This window comes from Lissotriton helveticus, chromosome 1_1, assembly GCF_964261635.1.
Source record: "Lissotriton helveticus chromosome 1_1, aLisHel1.1, whole genome shotgun sequence".
NCBI classification, from domain to species: domain Eukaryota; kingdom Metazoa; phylum Chordata; class Amphibia; order Caudata; family Salamandridae; genus Lissotriton; species Lissotriton helveticus.
The window spans coordinates 1,440,651,785-1,440,666,793 of NC_136057.1; the positions used below are offsets into that span (position 1 = coordinate 1,440,651,785).

The 15,009-nt window shown below is 43.1% G+C and overlaps 1 protein-coding gene across 5 annotated transcripts in view; it reads right to left on the minus strand.

Annotated features, from left to right (window-relative positions):
* Positions 1-15,009, minus strand: part of BRME1 (break repair meiotic recombinase recruitment factor 1) — a 547,771-nt gene that overhangs the window by 363,172 nt on the left and 169,590 nt on the right. For all 5 annotated transcript variants that reach the window (XM_078685587.1, XM_078685594.1, XM_078685593.1 and 2 more), the window contains exon 3: positions 6,405-6,618. In XM_078685587.1, the coding sequence (XP_078541713.1) occupies positions 6,405-6,618 (214 nt within the window). The remainder of the gene's footprint in view (positions 1-6,404; positions 6,619-15,009) is intronic.

The window sequence follows — 15,009 nt, forward strand, 5'->3', positions numbered from 1 at the left end:
ATTAGGCTAAGCATGCAAAACCCAGTAGGAATAATGCGTCATATTAACATATAGAGACTAGCTTCACTTAAAATGTAGACCCCAGCTCTCGGCTGACGTCTGAACTGTTATAAAAAGATTTGCGAGTCTATAGCGGCACATACGCAATTGGCATGCTACACTCTGACCAGTGTCCTGCTTTTAGCTCTCGAGCGTATAAGGAGGCCATGACCAGCATGGGCATTGCATTGCGGTATTCTTGTCCCTTCCATCCTGAGGGAAACGGGATTGTGGAAAGAAAAAACCGAGACATAAAGCAATCTATAACGGCAAAGGTATTAGGTTCGGGGGCTGGGTGGGTCAACGTAGTCTTAATAATCTGCCAAGAAATTCTCTAAAAGGTCTCAGTCCGTACGAACTATTGTTCGGGACTAGAATGCTAATCCAGGACCTCGATAGTCAAACTTCAGTGGTAAAAGGAAAATGCTTTGATATCAAAGATCGTTTGGCTATTTTACAGGACTTAAACGAAAAAAGAAAGGACCTGAGCAACATAAAGTTGAAACAACAGCCACTGAAGAGAAACCACCTGTCCCAGCAAGGCCTGTCTGGATTCCAAAGATCGGGGATCTGGTCAGAGAGAAAATCGTGGTGAAGAAGGAATTTGGGCCTTCTTACAGAAAAACAATACCTATCTTAGCTATGAACGGGACAAGATCAGTTGTACTACCGCCCTTTGCTGGTAAAAAGGAGAACCGAGTTGTATCCATCGACCTGGTTAAACCATAATCATGTGGCCAATAATAAGTAGTAGGCCAAGTGGACTCCCAAGAAATAGCAGAACACCAAAGTTTGCTACAAATCAAGAGATTCAAACTGAAAGACTAATCACATTTGATAAACCTACAGTGAATCAACAAGGACTATGCAACAAAGCCATGGAACTTAAGCCTCTTGAAACCCAAATCGCAATAATGCATAATGAAACACCAGTTTACAATGATGTAGCCACAGACTATGCTAATGAAACAAAGAAAATTCCAAAAGCAAAAATAAATCTAGAAGCAATTGAAACAATTGACAGAACTGCATCAGGCTACTTCATCAACTTCGATGACTTTTCTAAGGATCTAAGCGAACCTGAGGAACAGCCAACAACAACAAAGACTTTTAAAGACAAAACAAAATAACTCTTTCATCAACTCCAAGAAACATATCTGATTTCTCCATGGATTGAATTTTGGGTGGTGCTAGGTGTACTTTTCCTCCTACTTTGGCTCATCATGGTAATATGCTTGGGACACTATATTGAAGGAAAATATATTACAATGGACACAGCAAGTCCGAATATCAACTTGGTCCTAAAACCACACAAGTTTTCACACATCGAGAAAAGAGAACTTTCTTCAGTAAACTTCACAGCCAATCCTATACCCGGTGGGGTAGCATGGGATAAAACTGATTACGATATATATGGCCCGGTCGAGCTCTTGAAGTATCCTCATCAATTTAAGGTTTCATTAAGTGACTTTGTAAAACCGAGCACATTCTCTGATGATTGGGACTTTGAAAGTATTAATGATATGATGTCAGACCTAGTTATGTCAGCTAAATTTACAGAACATGATTATTTACAGCATTCATCTAATTATGACCAGATGTACTGTTACAACCACTATGCTAACCATTATTTTCATAAATCTGCTCAACCTAGAAATGTTTTTAATTATAATCAATGGGAACATTGTGCAACTCCACCAAAAGGCAGTTCGAAAACATTTTATGATAAATTTTCATACTTCTCAGGGTTTAACACAAGTGATGCAGAAACGTTTTATTTCAAACTGTTAAATAGGACAGGAATGAAAACAATGCTGACAAACACAAAATTAATCTATTCAGAAACTTTTTTTGAAAAAATGAATACATTCGGTTTTGATTTCTGGAACAATAATATTGAAACGAAAACCATTTGGGGTACAAAAGATTGGCAGGTCCAAGGTATAGAATCATTATTTAGAGCCTGCATGATCCCAGAACAAATTATATTCTTGAACGACACAATTCAACAAACTGTCTTGGCCTAGCCAAAATTAAAGACTTAAACAAACCGTCTATTCCAAAGCCAACACATGAAAGTAATAGCACTACAGATGTTGAGATAGACGTATCCCATATTTTAAACCATAACAGAACACATCCTGATTGGAAAAAATGGTTGATCTGGCCCAAAGACACAAATAACTGTCAAGATAGATTCCTGAACAAAATACAGGGGTTCACATTGACCAGGCCAGACGCTAGATACTCCCAGAGACAACATCCAGGGATTGTAACAACATACAGTGTAGGAAAACTCTGCCTCGAATGGCTACAGACATCCACACTGGCTGAAATTAAGCAACACTTGACTTTACTTAAAGAAGGTGCGGACTTGCGTGATTTCATTATGGGACCACGCAAACAGCGTCAAAAACGTTTCATAGCGGCCTCTATATATGCAGCTTACAACGAAGCTTGGAAAGAAACTCTAATTGAGACAGCAGAGAAAATACGGGAAATTGACTGTGTTAATTTGGAAAAATCACTTTCTGTTGTGGACAATGGGTTAATGACTGTCTTCCAGAATATATTCACTGGACAGTATTGTATCATCTGCAATCGATATAATAGAACAAGACTTACGAATGCTACAACATGGTCAGTCTCAATTGCGTTCTATTGTACAGCTTGGCTGGACGTTACAAAATCTGCGTTCAGGCTACGTGCCTTGGCGTTTAATCAACACAACGTCATTATTCACTATCTTTAACCTTACTGATACACAAATCAGCTTGGCACAAAAGGGAGCGGAATATACAATTCTGAGCATTGAAAAACTTGAGAGATTACCATTGACAATGTCAGAACGACCTGTCATTGAATGGATAATACACGGAATCATAACTATTCCGATAACAACTTTCCAATTTCGATACTGCCAAAAGTATATACAGGCAGGCCAGTATGAAAGGTTGGGTAAAGGTTACATTAAGTCAACATGGAAATTACCTTACACACACACGTTATAGTGAAAAGGGACAGAGTGTATTTCTTAGTGGTAATAATTGTGAAAAATCATTAAGTGGTATACTCCTGTGTCAGGGTATAAATTTACATGGGGCCTGTGAAGGGACTTCAAATAACCTTTCATGTCACCAGTTTGGCACACCTGCAACTCAAATAGAACCATTCTTTAGACGGCTTTCTAACGGGAGCTACATTTTAATTGTGGATCACTGATGTTGTGGCTTGGTGCCAGGAAAAGCTTATCTGGTAAGCGTGAGTTCCATGGTCACTTGTTGTATGCAAGTATTATATCCAAACGACACTCCAGACAGGGAGGAAAAAATTTGGCCCAGTTTGAAGATCTCTTCTATTCGAATTGATACTTTGAGCAGAATGAAGTCTGTGCTTCTACAGACGCCTGTGCCCTTGACGTCATCGAAAGAAACGTATGATCTCCAAGTTGCAAGGACAACGACAGAGATACATGCATTATTATCAACAAATTGCCCCCTACACTTCGCAGAAATGCTGAACGAAATCTTAAACATTTCTGATACGAATGGTATCGCGAGTGTATTTAAGCCAATTTTTTCGGGACTATTGACACCCTTTAAGGCAGTCCTGGGAATTTTTCCTAACTTTGTCCATTCGGTCTTTGGCGTCCTTCCACTCCTGTTGGGACTTGTAGCAGGCATTTTATTTTTGATACTCCTGCTTCGTTATGGCAAGCCATGTCACAGACAAGACTCCAGCAACAATGGAAGAAACGATCCTAGCTATACGCTATCGGGACCGCATAACTAAAGTCCTTGGATTAGCCCGGCTAAAAGATCTGAATATGACCTGGTTTCTTTCATTCAGACCCATATGGCAGAATTGTATCTTACCTGTGTTAAGATGTATGCTGTGCGGCGAAGAATGCGTGTTGGACACCTGTCTTACACTACAATCAGAAGTACCATTGGATACAGATACTTTGTTGGGTCCAGTAAAGGCTCATGCATCGTGTTGTCCCCAGAGGTTACCTATCCTGATGACGGCATTCGTGGAGACTTCACCACTGCGATTGAAGGGTAGTGAAGTACAAGATGAGAGCAGCATCAACCAGGTACGACCTTCTGTAAGCAATGCTGATCGAAACATCATTGAAAGCGATCATGCGCGCGACTGCATGGTAGCGACATTCTCCAACTTGGTCGAACTTTCACCTGAGGCGGTAAACTGTTTTTTTTTTAAAGTCTGTCTGAAATGATGTTTTCCCCCGAACAAAAAGAATAACTTTGAGCAAAACTAGCACACAGCGTTCCCTGAACTCTGTATTTGGCCTTCAGCTTTGAAAAACAAAAAGCTACTGGGACTATTTGAAACTTTTTTTCTTCTTCCCTTGAAAACGAAAACTTTTTTCCCGATTCCAAAATATTTACATTTTTTTTTGGCACTCATCTTCTGCTTAAAGTAGAACTATTCTTAGAGAACAGAGCTTCTATTTTTAGGAACTCTAGAGACAAAAATATTACCTCAGCCTCTAGCATATTTACAAATAACTGTATTTATATGTGATGAAATGGTCTCGAACTTTTTTTCTGTAATAAGAGCCATTTCATGTGTAATTTCGCAAAATCATTCCGCTGATATATGCATCCTATTTAATGAATGATTACTCTGCTTGAAATACTGTAACTATACTCATTTTTTTCGTGTATTTCACATATGCCATTTTCAAATGCAAAAAAAAAAATGTATTTTGGGGTGGTTCGGTATACACATGCACTATTGGATATGTTTACTATTGCTTAGGTTAGTAATTATGGACATGAATGCGTGGAGTGGGTGTAGTATGTTTATCTAGGTACCTGTATCGATATTCCTATTTCTGGCCCTTGTCCGGTTATAGATCAATAATATCCCTACAACGGCACAGAAACCGTTTCATGAATTAGTCATAGCGCATGCTGTCACATTAAGCAAGCACTATTCCTCCAGCCCCCTAGAAAGCACACCGAGTTCTTAAACAAATCCAAGCCTCGAGCAACCTGGGAAATCCCCGCCTGCTATGTTTTGATTACGTCCGAGAACTCCTGTAAAGCACTGTAAGAACAACCAGTTCTTAGTGACATCTTTATTGACGTCTTATGTCCATCCTTACGTCAAACCCAGCACCTCTCAGGTATAAATATACCAACGTTGCCCTAAGCAAACACACGGTGGTGATGAACCTGGAGCAGCGACTACTTGCCGGAGAGCCCAGCTGATGCGAGAGCCTACGGACGCTGCCCCTCCCCCTTTTGACGCGCTGAGAAAGACGCTGTCTTTTCTCTTGCCGAGAAATCCAGCCTCCGGCGTTTCCAGCCCACCTTTGCGGGTGACTGGGATACCGAGTCCTGAGAAAGAGATACCAGCCCTCCTGCCTTCTAAATCCCAGGTACTGAACTGACTAAACCCTTACAGAGAATTCTTGAGTCAGATTCTTGGCAAAACAAATTTAACTTAAACTGCTACTTACTTACTCCCTCCCACGTATTAGGTTCAGGTCAGGTACACCGGGGTAGGCGTAGTTAGAAGCACCAGTTGAGTACGATTAGTCAATGTATATATGTATGTATCTATTTTATCCATTTTAAAGTATCATATGACTAAGAAACCATATCCATGCTTTTACAGTATTATTTCATAATCCTGCTTTTACTATATGCATTTTACTTAACCCTAAGTATTGCAATTGTAGCGATTCATTTCTCTTGTATGAGAAAAGAGACTGCTCAATAAATAACACCTTTTATTGAAAACGCCCGTCTCTTCTTTTCTCTACAATCTGGTGAAACTAAGTATGAACGTATTGACTGAGTAAAATAGCTGTCTTTTGTTTTCACACGACTCTAGAGATATACTCTTAATCAGGGAGAGCAAAGTTGTCATGTTCTATGGTTGTCAGAAACTAAATCCCTTCTTGTCTATCCAGGGAGGTTAAACTCCTCCTTGCCTATTCGAGAAAATTTCAAGTGAACTCTGAGCTAGCTGGCACACAAAACTTAAGTCTAATATAGTCAGTGGAAGACCTAGTTAACCTCTGTCCTACGTCTAAACTACTGAAGATATTATTCCAATGCGCAGAGCCTATTGGGAATATAGGAACTACACTACAGTCCACACCTTCACACACCATCCCACTTTAGGAGATCCCCCTAAACAGGACTCGGACAGTGGCAGGATTCGGGAATGAGTTGGTTGCAGAGCAGACAGGGTATGTACTTTTCCTCAGAGGTAGAGATACTTCGGCTGAAGTGGGGACATTGAGTCAGGTGCAGATGTTATGTCAGACTCCCTCGGTTCAGATGTTAAGTAGCACTCACTGGTGCAATGGAAGCCTGCCCACTTACCTTGGTGGAGCACTTTCCAGCACGAGCCTTGATTCCTCTGAAGCGTTGTTTTTTGCTCTTTTCTGGTTCAGATCCTTCCTTTCCAGTCCTTTCTCCGCATTGCTTTCCAAAACCTCCATTTCTAGGTGGCTTGCTTCTTGCTTACCCTCTATCTGGGCTTGCTTCTTGTGGGCTCGTTTTGATCTTGGTGCTTGGGCATCATTGTTGCCGTTTGCTAAAAACAGAAAAGTATGACAGAAAATTAATCCTAAAAATTAGACGTACCAGCAAGAACTTAACAAGTATAATGGAAAATACAGCAGTGATATTGAAAGAAGTCCTGTTTCCAGCTTTACACCCAATGCTTGAGTTAAGAGGGCCCTGGCAGAGGTTCCTGTAGATTTTAGAAAGCCAAAGAGAATGATACACTAGAAAATGACCTTATGTTAGGACTTGCTCGAGTGTGAAAGACAAGAAAGATAGCTGTCAATCCCTGGACGAAGGAATCCTTTTTTTTACCTCATTCTTGGAGGCTCTGAGGAAAGGGTTAAACCTTCCAAAAGCTGCACTGTCGGTTCCAGCTGTAACACAGGATACAAAGGACACCCGCTGGAAAGTAACGCTTACAGGAGGAAAAAGCAAAAAGGCACAAAGAAATTCACTGGTGCTGGGTCCCAAATGTGTACGTACAAGTGCACTGAAGTTCTTTACATACGGGTGGAACAGAAGCCATCTGAAAGAATGAGGTTGGTTTCTGAACAGGAAACTCCATGCAGAAAGTAAATGGTCTCAGAAATTGACATACTGAAATGATGTTCATATTTGGTGTCCATCTTGGAATGGAGTTCCACTGAAAGAGGAGTCAAACTGAGGCTTACCGCATACCCCCACGCTTTTTGATGGCTGCAAATTGTAACAAGAATTTAGGTATTTAGGTATGAATGGTCTTCTAAATTGTCCCCAACTCAATGTGGGGGCAGTGGCCGAGGCCATGATGTTGTGAGAGGCATGAAACCCACTCTGAGGGAGCTAGACATTTCCTTCTGAGCTGCAGCACGTCGCACCCAGCGGGAGGCTCTTCTGCGGTCAAAGGCCCACTTAATGCAATTAGAGCAGAGTAGTGGGGGGGAGGGAATCTGGTGCGCCGACAGCTGGTATTTGGCACTACAATCTTATGCAGACACCCTTATGGATGAGGCCCGCCTTGCGTGGCTAACGTCTCGTAGCAGAATTTACCAATGGGTCGACAAGTCCAGTAAAATACTGCATAGACTATGCCAAGGGACCTTGCAGCCCCAGGTTCTCCCAAATATATCAAGTCCGGATGGATGGATTCTGAGTGAACCCTCCCTCATAGCTGAAAGTTTTGCACATTATTTTGCAAAAGTCTATACCCCTAGAGAACTCCTGCAGGAAGACGTGATCCATCGCTTTATAGATGACCAACCACCTGCGCCCTTTCTGAGGACGCACGAGCAGACCTGGAACTTCCGTTCACTGAGGAGGTGATCTGTACTGCGCTGGGAGAATTGAATTCGGGAAAGGCACTGGGTCCGAATGGGTTCCCATGCGAATTCTTTAAGAAATATTTCTCCAAGTTAGGGTTGCATTATCTTCAAGGTATCGATGAAGCTAGAGATCGGGGCTGTCTGCCGATGGACTGGAGGCATGCGGAGGTGGTTGTAATAAGCCAGGCCGGCCTCCGGACCAACACGCCTCATATTGCCCCATTTCACTAGTAAATGTTGAGGCCAAAATTCTGGCCAAACTGTTGGCCAATCGTCTTCAATCTCACATAACTACCATGATTCATCCTCATCAGGCGGGCTTTATGCATCCGCGGGTTACTCGCCACAATATCCGGCTTGCGCACAATGCGATAGCTACCATCCAGGGAAGAGGAGTGCTGGCTGACCTTTTGCTGGCGGACATGGATAGGGTGTTTGATTCCCTCACTTGGGTATACTTGTTCGCGCTTGTCGACCGTCTTAATATAGGCACACGATTCTTGACATATCTAAAATTGCTATATACGGATCTCACGGCGTCGGTGCGGTTGGCGGGATCCATATCCTCCACATTTTCCATTGGCAGAGGCACTCATCAGGGGTGACCTTTGTCGCGATATCTCTTTGCTCTAGCAATAGAGCCTTTTGAAGCGTGGGTGCGAATGGACACGCAGGTGGTGGGATTTGAGTGAGATCATGGGCTCTTGGACCGCATTGCCTTGTATGCAGACGATGTCCTCTTTTTCTTAACAGACATAAACAGGACGAGGCCAAGGCTTCTCTGCATTATGCTAATTTTTGGTGAATCATCGGGACTGTATATGAACCCGAGTAAATCCACGTTTGTGGGTGCTGGGGGAACTGCGGAATTGGAGTCTTGGGACACGGCAGTACGGGTGTCGACAGAGGGTGTGAAATATCTGGGAGTTTTCCTATCAGATCTGCCAAGAGTAGCGTGGGACAGAAATATTGTACCAATTTGGACACAAATAAGGGAGGAAATGAAAACTTGGTCGCACATGCCCCTTTCTATCTATGGCAGAATATCAATCTTTAAAATGGTGTCATTGCCACGCCTGCTCTATCAATTGTAGAACCATCCATACCCGGTGCCCCCTTCGTGGTTTCACCAGCTGAATGAGGCCTTGGGACACTTCCTGTGGGTGGGGGGGCTTCCAGGGTGGCGCTGCGGACTTGCTTTCAGTCAACATATTGCGGGGGGCTGGCCACAGCAGATATCCAAGCATACTACCCGGCTTCGCATCTCCTGGTGCTAAATGAATGGTGGTATGGAGACCGAGAAGACCCCACCTATGCAGTGGAGCGGGGGTGTATGGGGGAGTCCACCCTGCATACCATTCTGTACTCTGCGTCGTTACCTAATTCCCTACCACCGGCCCTTGGGGTGGTGTTTCAGGTGTGGACACAGTCCCTCCGTAGGATGGGATGGTGGAATAAGCTAACCAGGGAAACCCCGCTGTGGCATAATGGCTGTTTGCTGCAGCTTGCGGCGCTAGCTGGATTTCAAGGGTGGGACAAAATAGAAATTTTCACATTAGAGGATGTAATGCGAGGCTTGGTGCTCAAATCTTTTCAGGACCTTCAGCAAGAGTACCATACACCATGAATTTAGTTCTATAAATACCTCCAATTTTGGAATGCTATTTATCTGAGTTTCTCAGGGTTTGAGGCTCTCCCAGAATTCAGCCTGACTGAGGCCAAGCACTTCATGGGAGATTTGCAGGCTCATAAGATATCAAAGATTTATCAATCTTTGGTGAGTCATAGCTCCACTACATTGGATAAACTCAGAGGGGCTTTTTTTGGGGATGTTGGCCAAATGGATGGAGATGAAATGGATGGACGCCCTGGACTCTCCCAGGGGAGCAGAGATATCGATGAGGTTGAGTCTCATTCAATTTAAATATCTTCACCGTGTTTATTACACCAGGCTCAGGCAGTGGAAAGCGGGTCTGGTGACATCCCCGGTGTGCCTGCGTTGTGGGCGAGAGGAGGGGTCCCTAATTCATACCATTTGGCACTGTACAGCACTCCTGAAATTTTGGAGAGGGGTGTTGGACTGTTTGGCAAAGGTAATGGGGTGGGAGCATCCCTCCTCACCAAGATTGACAATTCTGCATATTATGGAGGATATAGAAGGTAACATATATAAGAGGCATCTACTACTGCTGGGGCTGACCTTGGCCAAAAGAGATATATCAAGGCTGTGGTAGGCGACGGCACCTCCCTCTCTCTCGGCATGGAAAAATGGGCTGGATTTTAGCATGGGGTTAGAGATCCCAATATTTAAGGCTAGGGGCTGCCAGCAAAAACATCCCAAAATCTGGAAACGATGGGCAGATTATCGAGGCCTGGACTTAGACCAGGTGCCCCCGGTGGACGCATCTGTATCTACCTTGATATGTGGGCCCCTAGGGTAAGGGACCGGATATGTGGTGAAAGGAGTGATATGTTGGGATGGAGGATCTGGTGGCAACTGAAAAGCAGCAGTGTGTTAGTGCCACGGGGGGGGGATTCAATATGTTTACGTTATATTGTATTTCATAATGTTGATGATAATAATGTATAAACCAACTCTCAAAGATAATGATCTGCAATGTTTGATCTGGCAGATGTTTTCTGGGTCAAGGAGCACTGCACTGTATATGACTTTTGACACAATAAAATTTGTTAAAAAAAAAAAAAGTATCTCTAACTGGAAAGAGCCAGCAGATGGGGTCTACCATTTCACATCAGCCACCAATGCACATAAAGATAAATGCTTCCTTCAAACATGAGTTCAAGATAACTCATGGGAATGACCAGGCAACTAATCGAATGGACTAGACCTTTGCAATCAGCCACCATGTTGCCAGGCTGCCATCACCTATAGGACTGTTGGAACATATTGATGGGTAGAAGACATTCATAGAGACTGGTTCTTGCACACATACAAGAGTATGCATGCACATGGACACTGCCAATAGCAATATGAAGCCAATCAGAAGAAATATCAAGATGGCCCTGGGGCAAGGTCAATAAAGTCTTGCCTTTTGTACCAGGAGAATTGCGAAAAAAAGTTTCCATTTTTTTACAAGCTGAACAATTATACCTACACAACAAAGCAGTCTTCTGGCTTTCCTTTTCGGGAGGCAAAGAGGAAGTTACTGATGCCATTTAATACTTTATTACTGTACAGATAATGGCTGAATCTTGTGGTGGAGCCAAAATATCGTCAGAAGGTCTCTATGTTTATATGAGTCAAGGAGTTACTGACTTGTCGTTGGATCAAGACAATCTCCATCACTGGGTAGATTAGATCTAGAACCAATGACATAAAAGGATTGGTCGGATACATGTAGAATAAGTTCTAGAACATGTAACAGGATGCTAAATGTTGCTGCCATCAGACGAGGAGTACTGAAGTTTATTGAAAGGAAAGAGAAGGCATCACTGTGCAGACTAAGCATAGGAAAATATGCCAATAGAAGTTCCGTAGCTAGATTGAGCTTCAAAGAGGAAGCATGGGGAAAGTAGCTGTTTCAGCAGAGTGCTTGTGCTAGTGTCCAGGTAGTAACACTGCACTTTTCTCTGTCACTTACATGCATTAAGAATTCCACTTAAATTGTATTAACTCGGGTGGAGTGTGCCTACACACCAGAACGTGGGTTTGTCACATGTGACATGGCAGTGGAGGATGACAAATGTGGCAAGCAAAATATGATCTGCCCTGCAATGGCGTTGCTAGCCGTTTTTCAGCCAATATCACTGCCTCCAAAGATCACAAAGGATTGGTAACTAGGGCATTTGGTTTTGTCCAAATAAAAACATAAAGCATGCCTGATGTTGAGTTTGTGTAATGCCACCTCAGCCAAGGACAATTTAGAGAGAAAGAGCTCCCTTTTTAAGCAGAACTCAGACAACACTTTGGGAATAAAATTGGAAGGATTCCTCCGGACAACTTTGTCTACAGGAATGAAACAACATCTGGGTCTTTCTCTTACTTTTGGAAGAAACCACAGCAGCAGAGGGTCAGAGAAAAGGCACACATCATTTCTTATTCAATAAAGAATCTAGATGTCCCCACATATACTGGCCCACTCTGCCTTCAGCAGACAAAATGAGCGTACCCAGAGGTCTGATGGGTGACAAAGTTGTCAATGATTTGGAATCCCAAAACAATAAGGGAAGTGCAGAGGAGTTGATAGAATCACCCTCCAAAACGATATACATAAACAAAGAGATTCTATCAATGTGTGGACATGTATTTTATTTGTTGGTTTTACAGTGATGAAAATATAGTGAAAGTACTCTCTCTTAGGGTGATAAAGATGAGAGCGCTATGTGCTTTTTAAAATACCCCTCACACACTAAAAAAATCCAGTAGTGTCATGCTTCATCATTGGGGTCTTCCCGTCCCTCTACGGGGCGGGGCGTGCTACGACCTGACCGACTACGCGGGAGCACTGAAGTGGTGACAGGACTATGTGATGGTGCAAGGTGTCAGTGAAAGTGTAGGGACCTAACAATGTGTGTGAGTACAAAAATTAAAAATCCTCTGGCTAGTAGAAAAAAACAATTTATTAGCTTCTCTAGCTGGGGACGTTAAGAAGGGGGTTTTGGGGTTGAGCCGATCGCTACAACCTGGTCTACATGTTTCGTAGGCAGTCCCCTACTGCCTACTCATCAGGACCTTCTACTGGTCCCTACGAAAATAAGCTCAGTTGCTAAGTATTTTCAGCCTGTCTTCCTAAAAACTAACAGTAAAATTCCACTGTTAGTTTATGCTTCAGGGCATGAGCTGGCCCCCTGGGAAGCAAAAATTATCAAAAATAGTGACCCAAATGTGGTCTCTGTAAAGAAAAGGAAAAAAAAAAAAAAAAAAAAAAAAAGGGAGACACAGTTTTTTACATTTATAGCTGTGAATTTTGAGCTTTCATTGTTGTTTGCGCCACAATTTCACTCATCAAATCCATTCACCCATTACACAAAGAATAACTTTTAGACTTTATGGACAGAGTGATGGTTCAGTCTGCCATCCCCTGGCTGTCCGTAGGTGATGCCGAACAGTGGACGAAAAACACACAGATGATCATAGTAGTAACTGTGGTTTGTCACTGCGCTTTCATAATTGTCTGCGCCACAATTCTTCTTTTCAAATTTCATTAGCCCATAGCCTAAAGCCCTAATGCAAGACTTTATGGACAGAGTGATGATTCAATCTGCCATCCCCTGCCTGTCAGAGTAAATTCCCGAACTTATACGCGCCCTTTGTAATTAGGGCTGGTTCTATCTCCACACACACACACCATCGCGACTCAATACATGCAACGACATTTCACAGGATTAAAAAGGAGGAGCCCGATCTCTCATACTAGTCTTAAGGTTATGGTCACTGAATCAATAAAATTCCCACAAACCGGGACGCACCCCTGCATTAGAATGGTAACCATACATACTGTTGTGGCAAGTGCGTGGTGCCCCATGAGCTGACAATCGGTAGGAATTCACCGCGGCGCTCTGCAAGAAAGAGAGCCACGCCCTTAGCGTTTCTGTACAGACTGTGCGAGGAGTAGAAAATGTGTCTCAAAACCCACTCGTTTTAAGACCTGGGGTAAAGGTCTGTAACTTACTTTGTCCGCATAGTCCCTAAGTCTTACTTCTACCAGTGTTGCCGCTCTGCTGAATGCTCGCGTGTTAGGAGCGGTGAATCATTTAAGCTTCACTGCGCGCTGGTGCCGGGTGTGTCCAAACACTAGCGCGCTAACTCAAAATGGCCGCCCGTGATGGAACGCGGGAGGGTAAAAATGCGGAAGTCTACCTTCTGTGTCTATTGGTACTCAGATTTTGCCTGCACAATGTAAATCTTAATGCAAAATAGATCGCTATTCACAAATTATGACAGAGGAGATTATACTATACTATTGGTACTCAGATTTTGCCTGCACAATGTAAATCTTAATGCAAAATAGATCGCTATTCACAAATTATGACAGAGGAGATTATGCAGCAACAAATTAGTGCGAAAGCCATAATAGTATGAACAGGTCATAGTGGTGGACCTAGATTGATTTAGCAAAATACTGGAAACATGTATGAAGGGTTAATAGAATTCAGCTTGGAATATTTACGCAGGTTTCTGCCCAGAGTTGGGAAAAGATGTATTGGGTATACAGATTAAACAGCGAAATTCGCTGTGGGATATGTTTATAAAAAACATAATTATTATGTGGGTTGAGACTTGACCCCTGTGCTAAGGTTGGGCACAGTAGTCATACACCCATGGTGCTGTGTTCCAAAGGGGGGGGTTTCCACATGCCAGTAGAGTTGGTAACTTAAAAGGGGACCTCTGTTATTATCTTGGCCACGGTTAGGGGTGGTGCCTCAGAGAGTGGGGGTTCTTTTGGGGTACGGGGGTTCTATAACTGACCCCACGGAATTTCATCGTTCAACCCATTTTTGTTGGACTGGACACGAAAAACCCATCTCTGTTCCTTTTCAAGGAGATGTCTTTCGTTGTCGATCTGTTCAATTACAGTCCACAGTATGTCTTCAGGTTTGTGACCACTTTCCAGAAGTGGTTTGTTAATTTGGTGCTGGACTTTTTGCACTTGATTGTGCTTTTGTGTTCACCTATTCTTAACTTCACTGCCCTGCTCGTCATGCCAATGTATTCGAGTTTGCAGGGACATGTGATGAGATACACAACATTGGAACTATTGCAGTTGCTGAATGTTCTTTGTTCCCATGTTGTCCCGTTGTTGAAGGTCAATTTTTTGCTTTTCCTGGTCAGACAGCATACCTTGCATCCGCCGCAGGGGTAATGCCCTTGTACAAAGTTAGGATTACCAGTATTGTTCACCCTGTTGGCCTTTGGTCTGGTATGGACCAAAATGTCCCTGACACTCTGTGCTCTTTTGTGCGAGAACATTGGTTTTGGAATTTCCAAGCCCCCACTGTTGAGGATCTTCCAGTTTTTGTTAATTATTTTGCTCACCTGGTCAGAGTTGGTGTTGTACGTGGTCACACATATGGGTCTCTGCTCTTCCACTTTTTTGACTTTGTCCTCCAGGAGGCTTTCTCTGCAATTGTTCCTTGCTCTCTTGTAGGCTTGATCA